Below are 17,303 nucleotides of genomic sequence, written 5' to 3'. Positions count from 1 at the left end.
TGACCGGATATCTTCCTCCCCTTCGCCTTTTAATTAAAACGGAACAAAATTTCACCTTGCTCTGTTTGTTTTACATTGTTAGGGAAGTAAGGAAAACGGAGACTGTCCCTTAGCCCATGCCATACGAAAACCACAGATCTGCCCTCCCTCAGTCCTCTCTCAGGCAATGTGTTCTTAAACCACTGTGTTTATTGGCTCTCTCCCCATTGCTGTATTAGGGGATTGGAGTCCTTTAGCTCAACGCTATTGGCTTGGCGAGGGATTGCATGTGGCTGTGTGTGAAAAGCACTTGAATCTATGTCATTTCCCTCCCCTCCTTCCTCTCTCTCTCTCTCTCTGCACACACATTCACACTCCCCTCCCCTTCCCTTCCCTCCCTCTCTCTCTGGTTGGTGTGTGTGTGTGTCTTGTGTGTTGAATGTAACAGCTTCGACCATTTTGAATGAGTTAAGAGAGAAAGAGAGAGAGAGAGAGAGAGAGAAGGAAGGAAGGAAGGAGACAGAGAAAGAGAGAAGGGGACGGCAGCAAGCCAGCCATCTAGAAATTCCCCCCCAAAATCACCCAACCATCTCCCCTCACCCCCCCAACCCCACCATGAGTGAGGGAGAACTGGACAAGATCAGGAGCAACGCAGACAAGAGGCTTTTAGGTACCAAATAATAAAAAAAAAAGTTTTAAGACTAATCGATTAATCACCATTTGACAGAAGGAAGCCTTTGCTTTTTGCGAGCGGGGCCGACCGTGCAATGTAGCCATTGTGGAAATTGACAGCGTTTCCTGTTAATTGCAACCAAATGTGTCCATTTCACCGATTGCTCGATACCCGATTGTCGGAATTGCTATTTTAATTGTATAAATCGATTTATAAACGATTGGGGGGGGGGGGTTGCTTTTTATTTTTTGTTTGTTCCCTTCCCCCCCCCCTCCCGTTCTTCTGTTCCTCCACACCCTCCCTTTAGACCGATTAGAATCGATATCGATCAGCCCCCAAGGTGTTTTTTTTTTAAAGAAATCTGATACTTATCGATCGGGGAGGGAGTCGGGGAATATATTTAAAGTCTTATTGTTTTGTTATCGATTAGGGTTACCCGTCGGAAGCTTTGAAGTCGATTACTCGAAACGATGGCTGACCTTTTTGGAAATTGATTGAGATTGACATTTTTTTCACCCTCTGGGGGTGGGTGGAAAAGAAGCGATTTTAAATCGAACACCCCCAAATCGTGCTCTCTTGCGGCGTGAGCTTCAAATCCGTCTATTTTTAGATTGCAGTTTTTTATTCCCCCCCCACGTGTCGATCGATTCGATTTTTATTGAGTGTGTTTTTTCAACTTCAGTTTTTTTTGAGGACCCCACATGCCTTTTTGTTAAAAGTGGGTCTGGGGGGGGTTCGATTTAATTGAGCAGTCGACAGCTTGCGTTTCCAGGCGAGCCCTTTGATCGATTGCTAATCGGTTTCCAATCGACTGGCAAGTTCGATCATTGGTGTGGAAATTCTAGTTCGAAGGGGAAGGGAGGAAGAGGAGGAGGGGGGGGGGGTGGTGACAGTTTTATCGCCAAAAATGTGCCTTCGTGTGGCGAAAGGGGGCTTGGCTGCCCAAGTTAGGGGGGTATTGAATGTATTGGATTCTAATTGACTTTTTAATCGATTAGCAACAGGCAAAGAAGATATTGCATTGATAGAGCGGCTTCGGGACGTCCCAAAGGTACTTTATTTTTGCAGTGCAGTCACCGCTGTAATGCAGGAAAATGCAACAGCTCAATTAGCTCACAGCAAGCTCCCGAAAAACAGCAATGTGATAATGACCAGATAATCTGGTTTGATGTAGGTGGGAGGATAACTATTGGCCCCAGGAGATCCGGGGAGAACTTCCCCCTGCTCTTCTTCCATTAGTGTCCGTGGGATCTTTTACGTTCAGCTGAGAGGCTCATCGGAGGGAAAGACTGCACCTCCGATAAGTGTCTCTTATCTTCCCTCTACAGCCTAGTTAAGCTGGAAATCTACCAGGTCCCACTGCTTGTGGGGCGGGGGGCGGGGCGGAGAGTCAGCCCTCTCTCAGTGGGGAGCACTCCCTCTCATAGAAACATTGAAGATAGGAGCAGGAGTAGGCCATTCGGCCCCTCGAGCCTGCTCCGCCATTCAATGAGATCATGGCTGATCATCCAAATTCAGTACCCTGTCCCTGCCTTCTCCCCATACCCCTTGATCCCTTTAGCCTTAAGAAATATATCTAACTCCTTCTTGAATATATTTAATGAATTGGCCTCTACTGCCTTCTGTGGTAGAGAATTCCACAGGTTCACCACTCTCTGGGTGAAGAAATTCCTCCTCATTTCTGTCCTAAATGGCTTACCCCTTATCCTTAGACTGTGTCCCCTGGTTCTGGACTCCCCGACCATCAGGAACATCCTTCCTGCATCTAGTCTGTCCAGTCCTGTTAGAATTTTATAAGTTTCAATGAGATCCCCTCTCATTCTTCTAAACTCTAGCGAATATAAGCCCAGTCGACCCAATCTCTCTCCATACGTCATTCCTGCCATCCCAGGTATCAGTCTGGTGAATCTTCGCTGCACTCCCTCCATGGCAAGAACGTCCTTCCTCAGATAAGGCGACCAAAACTGCACACAATACTCAAGGTGTGGTCTCACCAAGGCCCTTCTCATCTCTGAAGCAGAAGTTCGTGGCTTTGAGCGCCACTCCAGAGACCCTAGCCCCGTAATCCTGCGAGGAGAGGGTTGTCCTATGAGGAGAGGTTGAGTAGACTAGGCCGATATTCTCTAGAGTTTAGAAGAATGAGAGGTGTTCTCATTGAAACGTATCAAATTCTTACAGGGCTTGACAGGGTAGATGCAGGGAGGATGTTTCCCCTGGCTGGGGAGTCTAGAACCAGGGTCACAGTCTCAGAATAAGGGGTCGGCCATTTAGGACTGAGATGAGGAGAAATTTCTTCACTCAGAGGGCGGTGAATCTTTGGAATTCTCTACCCCACAAGGCAGTTGAGCCCAACTTATTCAATATATTCAACAAGGAGTTAGATATATTTCTTAAGCTAAAGGTATCAAGGGATATGAGGAGAAAGCAGGGACAGGGTACTGAATTTGGATGATCAGCCATGATCTCATTGAATGGCGGAGCAGGCTCGAGGGGCCGAATGGCCTACTCCTGCTCCTATCTTCTATGTTTCTATATAGCACCCTTCACGGCCACCGGACATCTCAAAGTGCTTTACAGCCAATGAAGTAATGTTTGAACTGTAGTCACTGTTGTAATGTGGGAAACGTGGCAGCCAATTTGCGCACAGCAAGCTCCCACAAACAGCAATGTGATAATGATTGATGCTGGTTGAGGGATAATCTGTTTTTGTTACGATGGATGAGGGATAAATATTGGCCCCAGGACACCGGGGAGAACTCCCCTGCTCTTCTTCGAAATAGTGGCCCATGGGATCTTTTACACCCACCTGAGAGAGCAGACGGGGCCTCGGCTTAATGTCTCATCCGAAAGATGGCACCTCTGACAGTGCAGCACTCCCTCAAACTGTCACTCTGACAGTGCAGCGCTCCCTCAGTACTGCCCCTCCGACAGTGCAGCGCTCCCTCAGTACTGCCCCTCCGACATTCCGGCACCTCCTCAGTACTGCCCCTCCGACAGTGCTGCGCTCCCTCAGTACTGCGCCTCCGACAGTGCAGCGCTGCCTCAGTACTGCCCCTCTGACAGTGCATCGCTCACTCAGTACTGCCCCTCCAGCAGTGCGGCGCTCCCTCAGTACTGCCTCTCCGACAGTGCAGCGCTGCCTCAGTACTGCCCCTCCGACAGTGCAGCGCTGCCTCAGTACTGCCCCTCCGACAGTGCAGCGCTCCCTCAGTACTGACCCTCCGACATTGTAGCACCTCCTCAGTACTGCCCCTCCGACAGTGCAGCACTCCCTCAGCACTGACCCTCCCACATTGCGGCACTCCCTCAGTACTGCCCCTCCGACAGTGCAGCGCTCCCTCAGTACTGACCCTCCGACATTGCAGCACCTCCTCAGTACTGCCCCTCCGACAGTGCAGCGCTCCCTCAGCACTGACCCTCTGACAGTGCAGCGCTCCCTCAGTACTGCCCCTCCGACATTGCAGCGCTCCCTCAGTACTGACCCTCTGACAGTGCAGCACTCCCTCAGTACTGCCCCTTCAACATTGCAGCGCTCCCTCAGTACTGCCCCTCCGACAGTGCAGCGCTCCCTCAGTACTGACCCTCCGACATTCCGGCACCTCCTCAGCACTGCCCCTCCGACAGTGCAGCACTCCCTCAGTACTGCCCCTCCGACAGTGCTGCGCTCCCTCAGTACTGCCCCTCCGACAGTGCAGCGCTGCCTCAGTACTGCCACTCCGACAGTGCAGCGCTCCCTCAGTACTGCCCCTCTGACAGTGCATCGCTCCCTCAGTACTGCCCCTCCGACAGTGCAGCGTTCACTCAGTACTGCCCCTCTGACAGTGCGGCGCTCCCTCAGTACTGCCCCTCCGACAGTGCAGCGCTGCCTCAGTACTGCCCCTCCCACAGTGCAGCGCTGCCTCAGTACTGCCCCTCCGACAGTGCAGCGCTCCCTCAGTACTGACCCTCCGACATTGCAGCACCTCCTCAGTACTGCCCCTCCGACAGTGCAGCGCTCCCTCAGCACTGACCCTCCGACATTGCGGCACTCCCTCAGTACTGCCCCTCCGACAGTGCAGCGCTCCCGCAGTACTGCCCCTCCGACAGTGCAGTACTGCCCCTCCGACAGTGCAGCGCTCCCTCAGTACTGACCCTCCGACATTGCAGCACCTCCTCAGTACTGCCCCTCCGACAGTGCAGCGCTCCCTCAGCACTGACCCTCCGACATTGCGGCACTCCCTCAGTACTGCCCCTCCGACAGTGCAGCGCTCCCTCAGCACTGACCCTCCGACAGTGCAGCGCTCCCTCAGCACTGACCCACCGACATTGCGGCGCTCCCTCAGCACTGCACTGGAGTGTCAGCCTAGTTTTATGTGCTCAGCTTATGTTCTTAATCCCAGGCCAAAACTATTTAGAAGGGAAGGGGAGTTCACCCCGGTGTCCTGGGCTAATATTTATCCCTCCACTAGATTGTCTGGTCAATTATCTCATTGCTGTTTGTGGGACCTTGCTGTGCGCAAATTAGTGGCTGCGTTTACTGCATATAGGACCTTAAAAAGCACGTTCCTTGCCTGTCTGAGCCACTCACATACAGAGCAGGAAAGGCCCAGGCTCCGTCCCCGGCCTGTGCTGAGTTAGCCTGATCTCACACCCGGTGTGGTACTGAGCCCCACACACAGAGCAGGAAAGGCCCAGGCTCCATCCCCGGCCTGTGCTGAGTTAGCCTGATCTCACACCCGGTGTGGTACTGAGCCCCACACACACAGAGCAGGAAAGGCCCAGGCTCCATCCCCGGCCTGTGCTGAGTTAGCCTGATCTCACACTCAGTGTGGTACTGAGCCCCACACACACAGAGCAGGAAAGGCCCAGGCTCCATCCCCGGCCTGTGCTGAGTTAGCCTGATCTCACACCCAGTGTGGTACTGAGCCCCACACACAGAGCAGGAAAGGCCCAGGCTCCATCCCCGGCCTGTGCTGAGTTAGCCTGATCTCACACCCAGTGTGGTACTGAGCCCCACACACACAGAGCAGGAAAGGACCAGGCTCCATCCCCGGCCTGTGCTGAGTTAGCTTGATCTCACACCCAGTGTGGTACTGAGCCCCACACACAGAGCAGGAAAGGCCCAGGCTCCATCCCCGGCCTGTGCTGAGTTAGCCTGATCACACCCGGTGTGGTACTGAGCCCCACACACAGAGCAGGAAAGGCCCAGGCTCCATCCCCGGCCTGTGCTGAGTTAGCCTGATCTCACACCCAGTGTGGTACTGAGCCCCACACACAGAGCAGGAAAGGCCCAGGCTCCATCCCCGGCCTGTGCTGAGTTAGCCTGATCACACCCGGTGTGGTACTGAGCCCCACACACAGAGCAGGAAAGGCCCAGGCTCCATCCCCGGCCTGTGCTGAGTTAGCCTGATCTCACACCCGGTGTGGTACTGAGCCCCACACACACAGAGCAGGAAAGGCCCAGGCTCCGTCCCCGGCCTGTGCTGAGTTAGCCTGATCTCACACCCGGTGTGGTACTGAGCCCCACACACAGAGCAGGAAAGGACCAGGCTCCATCCCCGGCCTGTGCTGAGTTAGCCTGATCTCACACCCGGTGTGGTACTGAGCCCCACACACACAGAGCAGGAAAGGCCCAGGCTCCGTCCCCGGCCTGTGCTGAGTTAGCCTGATCTCACACCCGGTGTGGTACTGAGCCCCACACACAGAGCAGGAAAGGCCCAGGCTCCATCCCCGGCCTGTGCTGAGTTATCCTGACCTCCTGCCCACCCCCCACCACCCGAAGTCCGGTCGATTGGCGTTTCTGTCAGTGGGAGTCCAGGACTTTGGAGGGAAGGGAGGGAGAGAGAGGGCGGGGAAGGGGTTAATTCCGTAGCTTCTGTTTCTAGAGAGATTGGGTAACACTATCTCGCCAGGGCAGCTGTTCCTTTCAGTTGCCATTCCTGTACGGACACCGAATGCTGTTGACCTGGTGCCCGGGACCATACTGGACCAGAAATAGCCCCCGTGTCTGGACAACTGACTCACTGGGCCCACGAGAGGTCCTCTAACTACCCCTCCCCCCCTCTACCCCCCACTCCAACCCGACCTCGCTCCACCGTCCACCATTTTAAGGAGGTAGTTGTCCTCCTTAAGCTAGGCTGGCACTCCAGTGCAGTGCTGAGGGAGTGCCGCACTGTCTGAGGGGCAGTACTGAGGGAGCACTGCACTGTTGGAGGGGCAGTACTGAGGGAGCGCTGCACCGTCGGAGGGGCAGTACTGAGGGAGAGCTGCACTGTGGGAGGGGCAGTACTGAGGGAACGTTGCATTGTCGGAGGGACAGTACTGAGGGAGCGAAGCACTGTCGGAGGGGCAGTACTGAGGGAACGATGCACTGTCGGAGGGGCAGTACTGAGGGAGCGAAGCACTGTCGGAGGGGCAGTACTGAGGGAGCGCTGCGTTGTCGGAGGGGCAGTACTGAGGGAGCGCTGTGTTGTCAGAGGGGCAGTACTGAGGAAGCGCTGCACTGTCGGAGCGGCAATACTGAAGGAGTGCCGCACTGTCGGAGGGGCTGTACTGAGGGAGCACTGCACTGTCGGAGGGGCAGTACTGAGGGAGCACTGCACTGTCGGAGGGGCAGTACTGAGGGAGCGCTGCACTGTCGGAGGGGCAGGACTTGAGAGAGTGCTGCACTGACGGAGGGGCGGTAGTGACGGAGCGACGCATTGTCGGAGGGTCAATACTGAGGGAGCGCTGCTCTGTCGGAGGGGCAGTACTGAGGGAGGGCTGCACTATAGGAGGGGCAGTACTGAGGGAGCGCTGCACTGTCGGAGGGGCTGCACTGTCGGAGGGGCAGTACTGAGGGAGTGCTGCACTGTCGGAGGGGCAGGACTGAGGGAGCGCTGCACTGTCGGAATGGCAGTACTGAGTGAACACCGCACTCTCGGAGGGGCAGTATTGAGGGAGCGCTGCACTGTCAGAGATGTCCTACTGAGGGAGCGCCGCACTGTCGGAGGGGCAGTACTGAGGGAGCTCTGCTCTGTTGGAGGGGCAGTACTGCGGGAGTGCTACAGTGTCGGGGCAGTAACGAGGGAGCGGTGCACTGTCGGAGGCGCAGTTCTGAGGGAGAGCTGCACTGTCGGAGGGGCAGTACTGAGGGAGCGCTGCATTGTAGCAGGTGGCAGTACTGAGGGAGCGCTGCTCTGTCGGAGCGGCAGTACTGAGGGAGTGCTGCAGTGTCGGAGGGGCAGTATTGAGGGAGCCCTGCACTGTCGGATGGGCAGTACTGAGGGAGCACCTCACTGTTGGAGGGGCTGTACCGAGGGAGCGCTGCACTGTCGGAGGGGCAGTACTGGGGGTGCGCTGTACTGTCGGAGGGGCGGTACTGAGGGAGTGCCACACTGACGGAGGGTCAGTACTGAGGGAGCGTTGCATTGTCAGAGGGGCAGTGCTGAGTGAGTGTCGGATGGGCTGTACTGAGGGAGCACTGCACTGTCGGAGCGGCTGTACTGAGGGAGCGGTGCATTGTCAGAGGGGCAGTACTGAGGGAGTGCTGCACTGTCGGAGGGGCAGTACTGAGGGAGCGCTGCACTGTCGGAGGGGCAGTACTGAGGGAGCGCTGCACTGTCGGAGGGGCGGTACTGAGGGAGTGCTGCACTGTCAGAGGGGCAGTACTGAGGGTGCGCTGTACTGTCGGAGGGGCAGTACTGAGGGAGTGCTGCATTGTCAGAGGGGCAGTACTGAGGGTGCGCTGTACTGTCGGAGGGGCAGTACTGAGGGAGCGCTGCACTGTCGGAGGGGCAGTACTGAGGGAGCGCTGCACTGTCGGAGGGGCAGTACTGAGGGAGCGCTGCACTGTCGGAAGGGCAGTACTGAGGGAGTGCTGCACTGTCAGAGGGGCATTACTGAGGGAGTGCTGCACTGTTGGAGGGGCCGTACTGAGGGATCGCTGCACTGTCGGAGGGACAGTACTGAGGGAGTGCTGCACTGTCGGAGGGACAGTACTGAGGGAGTGCTGCACTTTCGGAGTCGCTGTACTGAGGGAGCGCTGCACTGTCAGAGGGGCAGTATTGAGGGAGTGCTGCACTTTCTGGGCAGTACTGAGGGATTGCTGCACTGTTGGTGGTGCAGTACTGAGGGAGCGCTGCACTGTCGAGTCTCAGTACTGAGGGAGCGCTGCACTGTTGGAGGGGCAGTCCTGCGGGAGTGCCGCACTGTCAGGGGGCGGTACTGAGGGAGCGCTGCACTGCCGGAGGGGCAGTACTGAGGGAGCGCTGCACTGTCGGAGGGGCAGTACTGAGGGAGTGCTGCACTGTCGGCGGGGCAGTACTGAGGGAGCGCTGCACTGTTGGAGGGGCAGTACTGAGGGAGCGCTGCACTGCAGGAGGGGCAGTACTGAGTGAGTGCTGCACTGTCGGAGTAGCAGTACTGAGGGAGCGCTGCACTGTCGGAGGGGCAGTACTGAGGGAGCGCTGCACTGTCGGAGGGGCAGTACTGAGGGAGCGCTGCACTGTCGGAGGGGCAGTACTGAGGGAGCGCCGCACTGTCAAAGGGGCAGTACTGAGGGAGCGCTGCACTGTCGGAGGGGCAGTACTGAGGGAGTGCTGCACTGTCTCTCCCTCGCTCCCCTCCAATCCACTCTGCTCTCCCTGCTTGCTGTGTAATGGTGGAGGGGGGGAATAGACTGAGGGAGGGCACTCCCCAAGGGCTAGATTCGATCCTGTGCTCAGTTCGATGCCGTGGCTGACGTCTGTTCTTTATTCTTTGTTTGCTATTCCCTTCTCCCTCTGTTGCAGCCAGCAAGGTCCTGGGTACGGTGAAATGGTTCAACGTGAGGAACGGGTATGGATTCATCAACCGGTGAGTCGGGGAAGGGCAGGGTGCAAAGGTCACGGCCTCTGGTCACTTCTTGTTCCTTCAATCTGTCTCCCCCCACCCCCCCCCCCCCCACGCCCTCCGAGGAAATTGAAGGCCGATAAATCCGCAGGGCCTGATAATCTACATCCTAGGGTACGTAAGGAAGTGGCCCTAGAAATAGTAGATGCATTGCTGGTCATCTTCCAACATTCGATAGACTCTGGAACAGTACCCATGGATTGGAAACATCGAAGATAGGAGCAGGAGGAGGCCATTCGGCCCCTCGAGCCTGCTCCGCCATTCAATGAGATCATGGCTGATCATCCAAATTCAGTACCCAGTCCCTGCCTTCTCCCCATATCCCTTGATCCCTTTAGCCTTAAGAAATATATCTAACTCCTTCTTGAATATATTTAATGAATTGACCTCCACTGCCTTCTGTGGTAGAGAATTCCACAGGTTCACCACTCTCTGGGTGAAGAAATTCCTCCTCATCTCAGTCCTAAATGGCTTACCCCTTATCCTTAGACTGTGACCCCTGGTTCTGGACTCCCCCGCCATCGGGAACATCCTTCCTGCATCTAGTCTGTCTAGTCCTGTTAGAATTTTATAGGTTTCGATGAGATCCCCTCTCATTCTTCTAAACTCCAGTGAGTATAAGCCCAATCGACCCAAACTCCCCTCATATTCCCGCTCTCTCCCCATACCCCTTGATGCCTTTTGTGTCTAGAAATCGATCTATCTCCTTCTTAAATATATTCAGTGACTTGGCCTCCACAGCCTTGTGTGGTAGAGAATTCCACAGGTTCACCACCCTCTGAGTGAAGAAATTCCTCCTCATCTCAGTCCTAAATGGCTTACCCCTTATCCTTAGACTGTGACCCCTGGTTCTGGACTCCCCGACCATCGGGAACATCCTTCCTGCATCTAGTCTGTCTAGTCCTGATTGGAGGGTAGCTAATGTAACCCCACTATTTAAAAATTGACGGGATTGAAGGCCGATAAATCCCCAGGGCCTGATAATCTACATCCTTGGGTACTTAAGGAAGTGGCCCTAGAAATAGTAGATGCATTGCTGGTCATCTTCCAACATTCGATGGAATCTGGAACAGTACCCATGGATTGGAGGGTAGCTAATGTTACCCCACTGTTCAAAAAAGGTGGTAGAGGGAAAACGGGGAATTACAGACCGGTAAGCCTGACATCGGTAGTGGGGAAAATGCTAGAGTCCATTATAAAAGATGTAATAGCAGAGCACTTGGAAAACAGTGACAGGATCGGACAAAGTCAACATGGATTTACAAAAGGTAAATTGTGCTTGACTAATCTACTGGAATTTTTTGAGGATGTAACTGGTAGAATAGATAAGGGAGAACCAGTGGATGTGGTGTATTTGGACTTTCAGAAGGCTTTCGATAAGGTTCTGTAGGAACGGAGGTTCCTATCAAAAAGACTGAGTTCAACTCAGGCAATTAAAATAATGAACTTTAATGAAACCAAACGAGTTTAAACTGGAAACTGCTAGAACACATCAATAACAGGTCTACTTTCCTTGAGGGCTCCACGAGGACTGATCCTCTGGTCAGGAGACTCACGTCATCACGTTCTTCCCGCCATTGGGGCATGACGTCATCACGTTGAAACCGTGCTGTAAAGGTAACTAGACATTGTACAGTCAAACAGTGTAATTAAAGGTACAGGCGCAGACAGTAACTACATTGCTGTTAAAGGAATTATGTACAACCGCTCTGAGTCCTTTGGTGGCTCCGCCACATGCGCCCCCCCCCAGAATTATCATTAACAGAAAAGGTGAGGCGAGGAGGAGGCCTGATGAGCCTGTCCGATCGACTTCGATACCCTGGTAGAGGAAGTTGACAACCGGTGGACGGGTTGGCAGTTGGTTGCGGCTGAGCAGGCGCGGCGAGCGCGGTCGAGTTGGCAGGCGGCTTTGGTTGATCTGGTGCGGCGGCAACGGGCGGTCGGCCACGTTTGGGTGGTTGAGCGACTATGACAGGGTGGTCCAGGTCCTGGTGAGCTGGCTTCAAGCGGTCCACCGAGATGTGATCCGGCTTCCCTCCGACGTCGACCGAAATGGAGTTATCTCCTGGTTCGATGATGCGGAAAGGACCAGTGTAAGGGGGCTTGAGCGGATCCCGTTGAGCGTCGTGGCGGATGAAGACATACTCCGCATTCTTCAGTCCCGGTGGCACGTAGGAGTTCTGCAAACCGTGATTGGACGTAGGTATCGGAGCGAAGCATCTGGCCGCTTCCTGGTGGCAAACGAGTCGCCGGGAGGCGGACCATGGCTCTGTGGGAGAAGGGAGGAAATCTCCTGGTACACGGAGCGGCTGGCCATAGACGAGTTCAGCCGAAGACGATTGTAGGTCGTCTTTGGGCGCCGTACGAAGACCCAACAGGACCCATGGGAGTCTGTCCACCCATCCTGCGCCTTGAAGACTGGCCCGAAGAGAGGCTTTAAGCGACCTGTGGAATCGCTCGCAAAGGCCGTTTGCCTGCGGATGATAGGCGGTGGTGCGATGAAGTTTGGTACCGAGCCCCTGAGCCACAGCGTTCCAAAGATCCGAGGAAAATTGTGGCCCGCGGTCGGAAGAGATGTCCACTGGTACCCCGAAACGGGCAACCCAACAGGAGATGAAAGCTCTAGCGACATCTGCCGATGTGGTGGAAACCAAAGGAATTGCCTCTGGCCACCTAGTGGTGCGGTCCACTATGGTGAGGAGATGAGTATAACCCTGAGAAGGCGGAAGCGGCCCCACGAGGTCCACATGCACGTGGTCGAAACGACGCTCCGGAACAGTGAACGCAGCCACGGGAGCCTTGACATGACGCTGGACTTTGGCCTTCTGGCATACGACGCAGGTATTAGCCCAGTCACGGACATCGATGTGCATACCTTCCCAGACGAACTTGGCCGACATAAGCCGTTGCGAAGCCTTCATCCCCAGGTGCGACAACCCGTGTATGGCATCAAAAACCTTCCGGCGCCATGCGACTGGCACGATAGGTCGAGGAACTCCCATGGAAACGTCGCAAAGGAGCGTGGCACCTGCGGCCTGGAAGACGACATCGGTCGCTTGGAAGCTAGAGGGAACGGCTCTGTATGATTGGACCTCCGAGTCCGAAACCTGATCCTTCGCCATGAGGGCGTAGTCGATTCCCAGGTGCACCGCGTGGACCGCCGCACGGGAGAGGCAATCCGCCACCAGATTATCCTTACCAGACACATGTTGAATGTCCGTGGTAAATTCGGAAATGAACGTCAAGTGACGTTGTTGACGAGCGGACCACGGTTCGGCGGTCTTGGCCATGGCGAACGTAAGGGGTTTGTGGTCGACGAAAGCCGTGAAGGGGCGCCCCTCCAATAAAAACCGGAAATGGCGAATGGCGAGGAAAAGGGCCAGTAGCTCCCTGTCGAAGGTGCTGTACTTTTTTTCATTCTTTCGTAATTGACGGCTGAAAAACGCCAGCGGTTGCCACGTGCCGTTGACCCATTGCTCTTGCACCGCACCGATGGCGTAGTCTGACGCGTCGGTGGTAAGGGCGATAGTAGCACCTGGAAGCGGGTGCGCCAGCATGGTTGCGTTGGCCAAAGCGTTCTTGGTGTCGCCGAATGCCTGGATCATTTCAGCTGTCCAGCTGATTGGATCTTTACCGGACTTGCCCTTGAGGGCCCCGAACAAGGGTTGCATGAGTTGAGCCGCCTTGGGGACGAAACGATGGTAGAAGTTGACCATCCCCAGGAACTCCTGCAAGGCCTTGACTGTCGACGGCTGCGGGAAAGAAGTAACCGCCTCAACCTTCATCGCCAAAGGGACGGCGCCGTCCGATGTTATGCGATGTCCCAGGAAGTCGATCTGTTGTAGGCCGAACTGACACTTGGCAGGGTTGATGATTAAACCGTGCTGGCTGAGGCGCGTAAAGAGGGAACGCAAATGGGAGATGTGCTCCTCCTTGCTGGCACTGGCGATGAGTATGTCGTCAAGGTAGATGAAAATGAAATGCAGGTCTCGAAGAACGGAGTCCATTAAACGCTGGAACACCTGTGCTGTGTTCTTTAAGCCAAATGGCATCCGCAGGAACTCAAAGAGGCCAAAAGGGGTGATGACTGCGGTTTTCGGGGCGTCTTGTGGGTGCACTGGAACCTGGTGATATCCACGGACGAGGTCGACTTTAGAGAAGATAGAATTTCCCACCAAGTGGGCCGAGAAGTCCTGGATATGCGGGATCGGGTACCGATCCGGAGTGGTGGCATCGTTGAGGCGTCGGTAGTCACCGCATGGCCGCCAGCCGCCGCCTGGTTTCGGCACGATGTGGAGAGGCGAGGACCAGGGACTCTTGGATTGCCGAATGATCCCAAGCCGCTCCATCGTGGCGAACTCCGCCTTCGCAGCTGCGAGCTTGCCGGCTTCGAGCCTTCTAGCCCGCGCATAAACCGGGGAGCCAGTCATGGTGATGTGATGTTCAACACCATGTTTCGTTGCCGAAGAGGAGAAGGTGGGCCTTGTCAGCTCCGGAAACTCCACGAGGAGCCGTGTGAAATCATCTGGAGGAGGGAAAGCACAGGCAATGGAGCGTGCCACGGAGGTACCGTGGAAGCACAGAATCGAGTGGAAGGTGGCCGCGTTGATCAGCTGGCGGTGCCGGACATCGACTAGTAAGCTGTTGGCACACAGAAAATCTGCCCCTAGGATAGGCTGTGAGACTGTAGCCGTGACGAATTCCCAAAAGAAGCGCTGACCGCCGAAACAGACTTCGACCCGCCGCTTTCGGAACGTTCGAATAGCTGCGCCATTAGCCGCTACGAGGGAAAAACCGAGGTTCCCAGTCTGCGTGTCGAGCTTCGATGCAGGTAGAATGCTACACTGCGCCCTGGTGTCACAAAGGAAACGGCGGCCCGAGAGGGAATCGGTGATATAGAGGAGTTTCCCCGTAGAGCCGACGGCCATCGCCACCGCGGAACGCCCGTTAGACTTGGTCATCCGTCGCCAGGGACGCCGCCTGCGCCTTCTTGTTTTTTTCCTGGGCGAAAAACTGCAGGGGGAACGGCCGCATCGTGCTTTCGCGCCAAAACGGGTGTGGTAGGAGCACCAGCCCGCTGTAGGAGAAACCGGGACCGTGTCTGTGGGGGGTGGGCGCCTCGTGGCCGCGCAGCACTGCTGGGTAACCATGAAAATCTTATCGGCTTCGGCCGCAAGCTTGGCGCAGTCTGTAATGTCGGATCTGGCTAGGGCAGCCTGAACCTGTTCAGGCAGTTGATAGAGGAAAAGCTCCTGGAAGAGGAAACATTCCGGTTCAGCACCCAAGAGCGTGAGCATTTGGCTCATGAGCTCGGACGGTTTGGAGTCCCCGAGGCCGGGCAGCGTGATGAGCCGGCGAGCGTGCTCCGACTTTGATAGCCCGAAAACCTGAAGCAACCGCGCCTTAATTGCATCATACTTGCTGTCAGTAGGAGGACTACCGAGGAGGCTGATGATCCGGGATGCAGTTGCGCTGTCGAGGGCGGAGACCACGTAATAATAACGGGTCTGATCCGCGATGATGTTCCGAATGGCGAACTGGGCTTCAGCCTGGATGAACCAGGCGTCTGGTTGTTGCTCCCAGAACTGTGGCAGTTTCAGCGTGACGGCGTTCGTGTCCATGTTGAATCTTCCACGAAAATCGTTCGTAGAAGTCGGGGTCACCAATGTAGGAACGGAGGTTCCTGTCAAAAAGACTGAGTTCGACTCAGGCAATTAAAATAATGAACTTTAATGAAACCAAACGAGTTTAAACTGGAAACTGCTAGAACACATCAATAACAGGTCTATTCGCTCTGAGGGCTCCACAAGGTCTGATCCTCTGGTCAGAAGAATGACGTCATGACGTTCTTCCCGCCGTTGGGGCATCACGTGACTAACGGCATGACGTCATCACGTTGAAACCGCGCTGTAAAGGTAACTAGACGTTGTACAGTCAAACAGTGTAATTAAAGGTACAGGCACAGACAGTAGCGACATTGCTGTTAAAGGAATTATGTACAACCGCTCTGAGTCCTTTGGTGGCTCCGCCACAGTTCCGCATAAGAGATTAGCGTGTAAAGTTAAAGCACATGGGATTGGGGGTAAGGTACTGACTTGGATAGAGAACTGGTTGGCAGACAGGAAGCAGAGAGTTGGAATAAACGGGTCTTTTTCCGAGTGGCAGGCAGTGACTAGTGGGGTACCGCAGGGATCGGTGCTAGGACCCCAGCTATTCACAATATATATTAATGATCTAGACGAGGGAACTAGATGTAATATCTCCAAGTTTGCAGACGACACAAAGCCGGGTGATTCTACGCTTGGAAGAGCAGACTCCGCTTGAAGCCTAGTTGTCAGGCCCGAGTGGGAAGAAATATATAGAAACATAGAAAAATAGCACTATATTGTGCCCGAGTCCATTTTTCCACTTCCAACTTATCCCTAAAATCCAAACAGCAGTATTGTGGGACTGACCAGTTTTGTCAATTGTTGAATCTCATTCCTATCATTTTATCTTAACAGTTCCAATTTCAGAAACAGGCTTGATGGTTTTACAAGGGGGGCCCACATTTGCGATCGGCGGTCTCCGACCTGCAAAATGTCTACGAATTCACCTGTTGGCCCGGGAAGAATGGCGGCTTGCGCTCCTGGGTCTGACCGGGTCCGCGCGGGCGGAGCCCCGCGTATCCCAGGGGGCGCAAGCGGTTCGTAGGTGCTCCCGGGGTCACGTGGGCCGGCCCAACCAATAAAAGAAGAGAAAAATAGGAGCAGGAGTCGGCCATTCAGCCCTTCGAGCCTGCTCCACCATTCAATATGATCATGGCTGATCGTCTATCTCAATACCATATTCCCGCTCTCTCCCCATACCCCTTGATGCCTTGTGTCGAGAAATCTATCTATCTCCTTCTTAAATATATTCAGTGACTTGGCCTCCACAGCTTTCTGTGGTAGAGAATTCCACAGGTTCACCACCCTCTGAGTGAAGAAATTTCTCCTCATCTCAGTCCTAAATGGCCGACCCCTTATCTTTAGACTGTGACCCCTGGTTCTGGACTCCCCCGCCAGGATGCAGGATCCTCCCTGTATCCAGTCTGTCTAGCCCTGTCAGAATTTTATACCTTTCAATGAGATCCCCTCTTATTCTTCTAAACTCTAGTAAATACAGGCCTAGTCGACCCAATCTCTCCTCACACGACAGTCCTGCCATCCCAGGAATCAGTCTGGTGAACCTTCGCTGCACTCCCTCTATGGCAAGTATATCCTTTCTTAGGTAAGGAGACCAAAACTGCACACAGTACTCCAGGTGTGGTCTCACCAAGGCCCTGTACAACTGTAGTGAGAGATCCTTGCTCCTGTACTCAAATCCTCTTGCACTGAAGGCCAACATGCCATTTGCCTTCCTAACTGTTTGCTGCACCTGCATGTTTGCTTCCAGTGACTGGTGTACAAGGACACCCAGGTCCATTTGTACATCAACATAGAAACATAGAAGATAGGAGCAGGAGTAGGCCATTTGGCCCCTCGAGCCTGCTCCACCATTCAATGCAATCATGGCTGATCATCCAAATTCAGTACCCTGTCCCTGCCTTCTCCCCATATCCCTTGATCCCTTTAGCCTTAAGAAATATATCTAACTCCTTCTTGAATATATTTAATGAATTGGCCTCTACTGTCTTCTGTGGTAGAGAATTCCACAGGTTCACCACTCTCTGGGTGAAGAAATGCCTCCTCATCTCTGTCCTAAATGGTTTACCCCTAATCCTTAGACTGTGTCCCCTGGTTCTGGACTCCCCCGCCATCGGGAACATCCTTCCTGCATC

General features: G+C 54.6%; 1 protein-coding gene across 2 annotated transcripts in view; it reads left to right on the top strand.

Annotated features, from left to right (window-relative positions):
* The first annotated feature begins 356 nt into the window (after positions 1-356).
* The window catches only part of LOC147091433 (Y-box-binding protein 1-like), a 78,930-nt gene continuing 61,983 nt past the window's right edge, over positions 357-17,303 (top strand). The window contains exons 1-2 of one of the 2 annotated variants that reach the window (XM_085976785.1): positions 357-649; positions 9,403-9,466. In XM_085976785.1, coding sequence (XP_085832911.1) covers positions 595-649; positions 9,403-9,466 — 119 coding nt within the window. In that variant the 5' untranslated portion in view covers positions 357-594. The remainder of the gene's footprint in view (positions 650-9,402; positions 9,467-17,303) is intronic. The other variant, XM_085976786.1, reaches the window with a different exon arrangement.

Source organism: Somniosus microcephalus, unplaced genomic scaffold (genome assembly GCF_052327205.1).
Source record: "Somniosus microcephalus isolate GS21.2 unplaced genomic scaffold, FLI_Smic_1.0 unresolved_chr3, whole genome shotgun sequence".
Classification (NCBI taxonomy): domain Eukaryota; kingdom Metazoa; phylum Chordata; class Chondrichthyes; order Squaliformes; family Somniosidae; genus Somniosus; species Somniosus microcephalus.
The sequence above is the reverse complement of the archived record's forward strand: the minus strand, read 5'-3'. Positions and strand labels throughout refer to the sequence as shown.